This window comes from Astatotilapia calliptera, chromosome 19 (assembly GCF_964374335.1).
Source record: "Astatotilapia calliptera chromosome 19, fAstCal68.1, whole genome shotgun sequence".
Classification (NCBI taxonomy): domain Eukaryota; kingdom Metazoa; phylum Chordata; class Actinopteri; order Cichliformes; family Cichlidae; genus Astatotilapia; species Astatotilapia calliptera.
Window position 1 is genome coordinate 23438949 of NC_137440.1, and position 8486 is coordinate 23447434.

The 8486-nt window shown below is 41.0% G+C and overlaps 1 protein-coding gene across 3 annotated transcripts in view; it reads left to right on the plus strand.

Annotated features, from left to right (window-relative positions):
* LOC113011805 (nardilysin-like) overlaps positions 1-2676 on the plus strand; it is a 32592-nt gene extending 29916 nt beyond the window's left edge. For all 3 annotated transcript variants that reach the window (XM_026151568.2, XM_026151570.2, XM_026151569.2), the window contains exons 31-32: positions 817-906; positions 1014-2676. In XM_026151568.2, coding sequence (XP_026007353.2) covers positions 817-906; positions 1014-1235 — 312 coding nt within the window. In that variant the 3' untranslated portion in view covers positions 1236-2676. The remainder of the gene's footprint in view (positions 1-816; positions 907-1013) is intronic.
* Positions 2677-8486: the final 5810 nt, after the last annotated feature.

An 8486-nucleotide genomic window follows, 5' to 3' on the forward strand; every position in this document is an offset into this window, starting at 1 on the left:
TTTCTTGGCACTCTGTTGCACACACCTGAATGCACCAGACCTACAACCTGCCAAAACATCTGCTTTTATAGAGGCGGTCACTCTTTCTGATGATCAGTTTTATCAAGTGCATTTTATCAACAGCACCTGGCTGCTACTTACACTCTTAGTTCCTCTGGAAACATTAAGGATATTTTTAGTTTTTAACACGCTGATTTTACATTTATGCTTTTTTTGTTTTTGATAAGAAAATGACGGTGAAATGTTTGGGTTTTTTTCTATCCCAGGTTATTTGAATCCACTTTTAAGATCTGCTAAAGACCATCTTTAATTATGGCCTCATACATAAAACCTTAAGTATAAATAGAGGGTGCGCTTCCTTTCTATGATGGCTATATATGTCTATATGTTTATATTCTCAGCGCTCTACAAAATATGAACATAGTTAATGCAAAGTATACAGCAAGCAAGAGAGAAATAACAAGTATTAATGAGAATGTTCACACCACTTGCATTTTCAAAGTTCAGTAGCTGAAGTTTGTGTTTTTAGGTCCTCAGATAGACGTTGCCAAAGGAACAGATCACAGAAAACGTATTACAGAACCTGTTTTATTTGTGCTCTATGAAAGCACAACACTATCTCAAAACTAATTGACCCACTGGGGACAGATAAACTGGCTGTTTGGTACTGTCAACATTGTTACCTCTCTAATTCATAGGGAAAAAAATGTGGTTTATCCTTTTAAAACATGCTTGGTTCTGACACTGAGAATTAAGCTGTTACATTTCCAGTGAATGGTTCTGTCTTACCATTGGTCTGTGCCACTGTGTGTTCAGATCGAGGCTCTGAAACAGATGACGAGAGATGAACTCGTCTCTTGGTTCAAAGAACATCGTGGACAGAGCAGCAGGAAGCTCAGTGTGCATGTAAGCAATGCCTTTGTGTTTATGTTACACAGTTCTTCACTTTTCTTTGTGTTTTGGACATGATATACTTTATATCTGTAATAATTTCGTCTCTCTGTGTCCTTAAGGTGGTGGGATTTGGTGCTGAAGAGAATGATGAGGAGGGCAGTGGTGAAAAGCAGGAAGAAAAAGGCAAAGATGAGGATTTAAGGAGCTCAGCCTACGGTGAAGTGTCTAAGCTTAGTTTCCTTCCCGCCTCTCCCAAAGTGGAAGGTGCCATAGCCATCGTGGACATTCCTGCTTTCACTGAAGGCCTGCCCCTCTTTCCCTACCACAAGATACTTAAATAAACTTGTGCTCAGACTGTGATACGGACTTACTCAGCCACATTCAGGGACTCTGCCTCATTAGAGATGCAGGCACTTAATATGAGGTGAAGGAAGGTTGAAGCAGCTTTGGCTCCTTTCTGGACCTGGATTTCGACTCTGGAGCCCAGCTGTAGGTTTTCCCCACGCTCTGCGCATAAGCAAAAAGACTGAGAGTGATGATAGAGTTTTCTTTTAGCTAACTGATAGTCTGTTCTGCTTTCTCACATTCAATTATTTTATATCCTCAGCAGCTGCGAGAAACTGAAATTCTTTGAATCAGATTCTCATTTATTTGGTTCTCCGAGCTGTAGTGCTGCTACAGAAGTTAAAATCTGTATTTTCCGCTGTCTGCGTCGCAGTCCAGACTGAGTATAATTCAATTTAAAAACACAAATCGACTGTGAAAACAGCAGAAATGCTTTGAACTCCATGCGTGTGAATTTGTGTGCTGGATTTCAGGCTCTGGTGTGTGCTGCGGTTATTGGGTGACCTGGATCGTGCTGTGCTGTGAAACTGCAAAGAAATAAATCATCATCAGTCGATGTTGAGTGAATGAATGAAGCCGTTTAAGCTGTCTTCACAGCAAAAATACACTGAAACTTCAAATCATTGTGACTCTTATGTGACTCATGTTAAATTTGAAAGGAGTTTTGATGTTCTGGGTGCAGTTTTCTTGGCATGCAGTCACATAAAATAACACAGATGGCACAGAGAGACGAGTAGTTGCTAGAATCAACTGCGTCACACACTGAGGTTATTTTAAAGTCAGAAATGTTTGCATGCCGGTGACTCAACGTGATGTCATTTCTACAACTTTAAATTATGTGAAAATTATACATTACTCACAGACGCTCTGCCCGAACCATGAAGAAGAGGCTGCCGCAGGTGATTTTGTCTTGGTCTTGTGCTTGGAGATACTTTGCATTATTGAATGTATTTAAAAAAAAAAAAAAATTAAGCCCAGCTCAGTAGAGCATGTTAACAGAATTGACTAATATGCCTCATACTGTAGAAAAGCCTTCACCTGCTGCAGCTCCACACGTGATGATAATTGTTACAGCTTTGTGATGGAAGGCAAAACAGCTCGTTGGCATAAGATTCACATGGTTCCTGTACCACACCACACATGGCTCTTCTTCAGGCTATGCAGAGGCAAATCCACGGCTCATACTCTTACTGCATTGGGAGTGTGTTTGACAATGTAGCTTTGCTAATCAGATGCTTTCCAGATGGTATTACATGATGGATCAAATTTTGATGGTACTTCTCTGTGTTCATAATTGCATACATTTTGACAAAATCCCCAACACTACTGGCTGAAATATAGCCCCAAACCATGACACCAAACACTGTTGTACCTCTCCCCTGACCTCCTCCTCACGTGTTGACAATAAACCTCAAATTTGGATTAGTCGTTCTAGAAGACCTGTTGACCTTTTTCATACCTCAGCCTTTTCTCTGAATTTCCCCTTGTAAAGATTTTCTCCTTGGCAGCCACACTTCCACTGAGACCATTTCTGATTAGTGAACAGTAGACGCATCAACTTAAAGGATCAGGATGCATCTCTTGGGTCCTGTTTCAGGTCTTTGCTGGATATCTTAAGGATATGACTATTAGATACTGTTCCTCTGCTCCACTTCTGTCCTCTACTTGTCCAATTTCCTAAGAATTTTTAAGAACACACTGCACTGCTGAGATATGCCAAGTTCACCTTGCTGGTACAAAAATACTCTTTTATTCCTGTCAAACTATGTTATCTTTGGCATTTTTCATAAAGTTAGATAAAAAGGCTAATTATGAAATAACTGATGTGTTTTTACAAGAGGTTGCTAGTAAAGTGCTTAAAGATAGAGTTTATAACTAGTTCTGTGCTAAGTTGTCTGTTATGATTCGTCACGACACTGCTTCATCCATGAGTTAGGTGCCGTTATAAGTTTGATTGATTCGTAGGGCAAACAAAAGAAAAAGTTTTTATTTTAATAATGATGGAAGTACAGTCCCGATCAAAAGTTTAAGACCACTTGAAAAATGGCAAAAAAATTTTTTTTGAATGGTTAGATCTTAACAAGGTTCCAAGTAGAGCTTCAATGTGCAACAAGAAGAAATGGCAGAGCGACAAAACATTCTTTTGAGCATGCAATTTATTGAAAACAACACTTAAACTGAAACATGCTGTTTTAGAGCTGATCAAAAGTTTGAGACCACATGCCTTTAAAAGGCCAAATCTGCAAAAATGTGGATTCGTTGTCATTTTCTGTCAGGTAGTCACACTGTCACAACGTTCTAATGAAAAAGGCAAAAAACTTTCCCTTTTTGAACGTGGTCGGGTTGTTGAACTGCATAAACCGGGGCTCTCGCAGCGCGCCATCGCAGCTGAGGTGGGATGCACTAAGACAGTCATTTGGAATTTCTTAAATGATCCTGAGAGTCATGGAACGAAAAAGTCAAGTGGAAGACCCAAAAAAATTTCACCAGCACTGAGCTGGAGGATCCAATTGGTTGTCCGTCAAGACACTGGACGATCCTCGACCCAAATCAAGGCTGTTACTGGTGCCGACTGCAGCCCTGTAACCATCAGACAGCAACTGAGACTGAAGTTGGGCATCAAAAACCAAACATGTCTTCAAAGGCCTCGTCCCCTTGAACGCCACGGAACTGACCATTTGGACTTTGCAAGAGAGCACCAAACATGGGACATTGAAGGGTGGAAGAAAGTTTTATTCTCTGATAAGAACAATTTAACCTTGATGGTCCTGATGGTTTCCAAAGTTACTGGCATGACAAGCCACCTGAGATGTTTTCTACGTGCCACAGTGGTCTGGGGTGCTTTTTTCCTTCAGTTGAACAATGGAGCTTCAGGAGGTGCAGGGGTGTCAAACAGCCACTGGCTATGTCCAGAGTCAGCGGCCAGAAGTTGCAACCCAGAAGTTGCAGAGAGCATCCCTCATGGCCCCCAGATTTGACCCATTTAGTCAATTTTTTTACAGATTTGGATTATAATGCATATTGATACAAAATATAATCAACAAATCATAGATTATAATAGGGTGAGATAATAAAAACAACTGCTTCTTGGTAATACCACAAAATAAGGGGGGGGGATGAAGCCTGGTTAAAATTTAATCAATGCTACCTGTGGGAAGGATCGTGTTTCTACACTCCTTTTAATGGTACAATGTGGAATTAATTTGATCGTTCTGGATGTATGGCAGCAAATATGTTCTACTCTACAGCACCGCAGAGCATTGCTGGTGGTGACAAACAGATCTAATTAGCTTTGACTATATTGGTCTAAGCATTGCCTCAGTGGTAGATCAGCTGCATAAATCTCCTCTGTGGAGAATACAGGATATTAAGAACTGGCTACTTGTCCTACATAACACTAAATTCAAGATACTGCAGCTTTGAAGAGGAAAGGGAGGGCATTTTGAATTTGAACTAATAAGAACAACCGCTAGCTTCAGGAAAGCTTCAGTCCTCTCTGTACTGCTGCTACAGGCCTGCCTCTCCCAAACTGTGTGTACTACACCCAAAAACATCTTTAAGGTTGAAGGAGTTGAAAATCTAGTTTCACACTCTACTTACTCACCCTCCAGGATTTCACATAAAGGTTTATTGATGCCTCAATCTGGTGAGCTCAGAGGCCACTGAAGGCACTTGAGTTTATTTAGGTGTAAAAAAAAAAAACACTTGTGAAGGCTATTTGGCCTTTGGAAGAGTGGTGCATGTAAGCACTCATTTAAAGTGGGTGCAAGGGAACCAGACTTTCAGCTTAACGTATTCACTGAGGTTCTCTCAGAGTCTGGTCCCTTTCATGCAATGTTCCTGTTTTGTTATCCTGCTAGTAATGTACTGTATATAAGAGCAGGTCTATTAAAGGTTAATCAGCTTGTGCTTTTACTCGGATAATTTAAACTGTAGCTATATTCTCCTCTTTGACATAAATGGGTTGTGGGACATCAGGTTTTTTCTTTTTCTTTACTTGGCAAGTTTTCAGGCTTTGTCTGAAGTTTGAAGTGGTGTGTTTTTGATATGTTTTTATTTTAGACAAGGTTCATTGCAATTTCTTGGTTATATATTGTGTTTTCTGTGTCTACAGATATGTTAGTGACTCTGGTTTGGATAGAGAGCACACTCCGGTTAGACAAATGACATTTAAGTCTCATGATTTCTTATTTGACTGTTCAGACTGAGGAGAGGAAAGAAAGTATCTCTTTTGGGACCACATATAGAAGTGGCCCACTTCAGGACTAAGAAAAGACCAGATTCCATGTGATGTGTTTTGTTCACAGTTGTCATGAAAAACAACTACAACAACAAAAAAACACATCTTACCCTGCAGTGTAGCCTCTGAGACAAACAGCGCTTTGACTTAATATAGACGCTACAAAGCCAGTCTGCTCACAGGAGCAGTGCTAACGTTCTGAGGATAATTTTTACCATGTGCACAGCTTAATTTGCTCTACCAGCATGCAAAAATGACCTAATTAGAAATCAAATCAAAATTCAATTGAGGCTTACAGGAAAGTGTTTTTGGGGGTCTGGAGAAGTTTCTCGGATGAGAGGTGAAACGTCTTCAAGCAACTTAAAGAAGGCCAGACACTTAAAGTGGGGTTTTTTTGGGGTTTTTTGTAAATATTAAACGGATTAGCCAAAATAATCTCATTTTGAACATTCTGTACTTTATAACAAACTAATAGTTCAATCAAATCAATCAATCAATCAAACCTTTATTTGTCACATGCAAGTTTGCACCTGCAGTGAAACACATACATATGGTTGCTGTCATATAATCACTGGGCACTTCATTGAGTACACCTTGCTAGTACTGGGTTGGTCCCTCTTTTGCCTTTAGAGCTTTCTTAATTCTTTTATGGTGCTGGAAACATTCCTCACAGCTTTTGGTCCATATTGACATGGCAGCATCACATAGTCGCTGCAGATTTGTTAGCTGCACATCCAGCATGCGAATCTCCCGTTCCACTACTTCCCAAATGTGCTCTATTGTATTTTGTTGAGATCTGGTGACTCTGGAGGCTATTTGGTTACACGGTTTCATGTGTAGGAAATCAGATTTGAGCTCTGTGACATGGTGTGTTAAAGAGCTGGGAGCAGCCAACAGGAGATGGGTGTACTGCGGTCAGCCGCAATACTCAGGTACGCTGTGGGACTTAAACGATGTTCAGCTGGTACTAAGGGACCCAAAATATGCCAAAGAAATATCTCACACACCATTACACCACCGCTAGCATTGTTTACACCACCAGTGTTTACACACCTGCCATCTAAATGTGTCACAATGACGCAACCTTCAGACAGATCAGACAAGCCAATGTTTTCCAGGCTTCTAGAGTCCAGTTTTGTTAAAGCCATTGAAACTGTAGCCTCAGTTTCCTGTAGCAGCACCCAGAGTTGTCCTCCGTTGCTATAGCTCATCTGCTCTAAGATTAGACTTGTTGTGCATTCATAGACACTCTTCTGCATACCTTGGTTGTTATAAATGATTATTTAAGCTACTGTTGCCTCCATTTCGGCTCAAAGCAGGCTGGCCATTCCTCTCTGACCCCTGACATAAACTGTTTTTTGTTTTTTTGTTTAAACCCTAGACAGGGTTGTTTGGAATTTTTCCAAACAACCATGACAGTTTCTGAAATATTCCGACCAGCCTGTCTTACACTAACAACCAAGTCCCTTAAATCCCCTTTCTTCCCCATTCTGGTGTCTTAATTTTACACTCAAAGGAGTCACCCTATGCTTCTGCACCGGCTTCACTTTTCAGGCCAGGAAAATGTATAAAGTACTGCAAATTTAGACCAAAGTCTAGAGTCTCAGTGATACAAAGTAGGCAAACAAATGACAGCCATTCAATACTGCTCGCCTGGGTAAAAATGTATTTGTCTTTATCTTTAAATGCTACACAAATAAAGGATGACATTTCTAACAACTTGTTTCTAGACCAACCATGAAGCTGGGGTAAAATTTGCAGCCGAAACAAGGCATATATGCAGCATCCAATCTGCTCATTCACTGCTAGTGTCTTTTGCTTTTGAGGAACTGGATAAGTAGCCTTTCCTTGGTGTCTAACCATGGAGACCAGCAGCTTCCCAGTGCTTCTTTGGTTAAGAAAGTTCTAAATCAGCCTTTGGGCTATGTAACTGTGTCACAAGTTGTACTACCAGCAAATAAACTCAGCCGGCACTGTCAACAGTAGCTGGTGGTCCTGCTGAGAAAGGCTTTGCGACTTTGTCCCAGAGAGTTGTGCTCATGCTGTGCTCTCCTGTCAGAAGCCATTCTGTCTCATCCGCTCTCTGTCTCCATCTCCTAGCCTGGGTACATACGCAAAGAGGAAGTGTATCACAAATGCATGCAGACAAGCTTGCCCATGAATCGGAGACGATTAGATTAGATTTGTTTAACGTGCGCACACGCACACACTCTCTTTCGATTTCACCCTGTGTAAACTTTCCACTGCTACACTCTGTGTCATTCCTGTTGTCATTCTAATTTCATAGGAGGACTCCTGCCAAGGCAGTAATGAACTCAAGTCATGAGGCAGAGGCCACGGCGAGCGGTTGTGAGCCGTGTGTGTGTAGCAGAGAGAAAATGAGAGAAGGTAAATGCAGGAAAAAATGGTGTTAAAGAGGGGGGCTGGCCAGGTTTATGCGCATGGCTTGTGGGCTTTGTGTTTATGTGTGTTTCTGTTTCCCGTGTATAACACTGGGCTTGTTTTGAGTTAATCAGTGCAGTGGGGTGTATCATCTAAGCTGCTGTAATGTGTCGACTCCTTTATTCAATTTGAGCAGTAATCTCAGCGCTCCCCACTGGCCTGCCTTCATCAGCCGCGTGCTACAAAGCTAGCTTAACTTAGCCAGGGAGACACAGAGAAGCAGAGAAATGCTGAAGAGCCATTTTCTGGATCAAGATTATACTTAGAAGAGTTTAGCCAGACTAAATCTCCTCATTATACTGCACACACAATTATTAGGCAAATTGTACTCCTCGGGATTAAATGTATTGTTGAATAAATGCAATGAGCTCGCTGTATCCAAAACTGAATATACACATGCGTAAGTATTAGGTGTTCAGTTATCAATATTAAAGCATCTGTGGAGTCGCTTTTTTCTCTCCATCTGTTTGTGATCAGATTTCACTGAAGCAGCAACCACAACCTTCCAAAGGCTGTTTATAAAACCTTTGACCAAAAATCTATCGTGAGGTATTCCTTGGTCAAT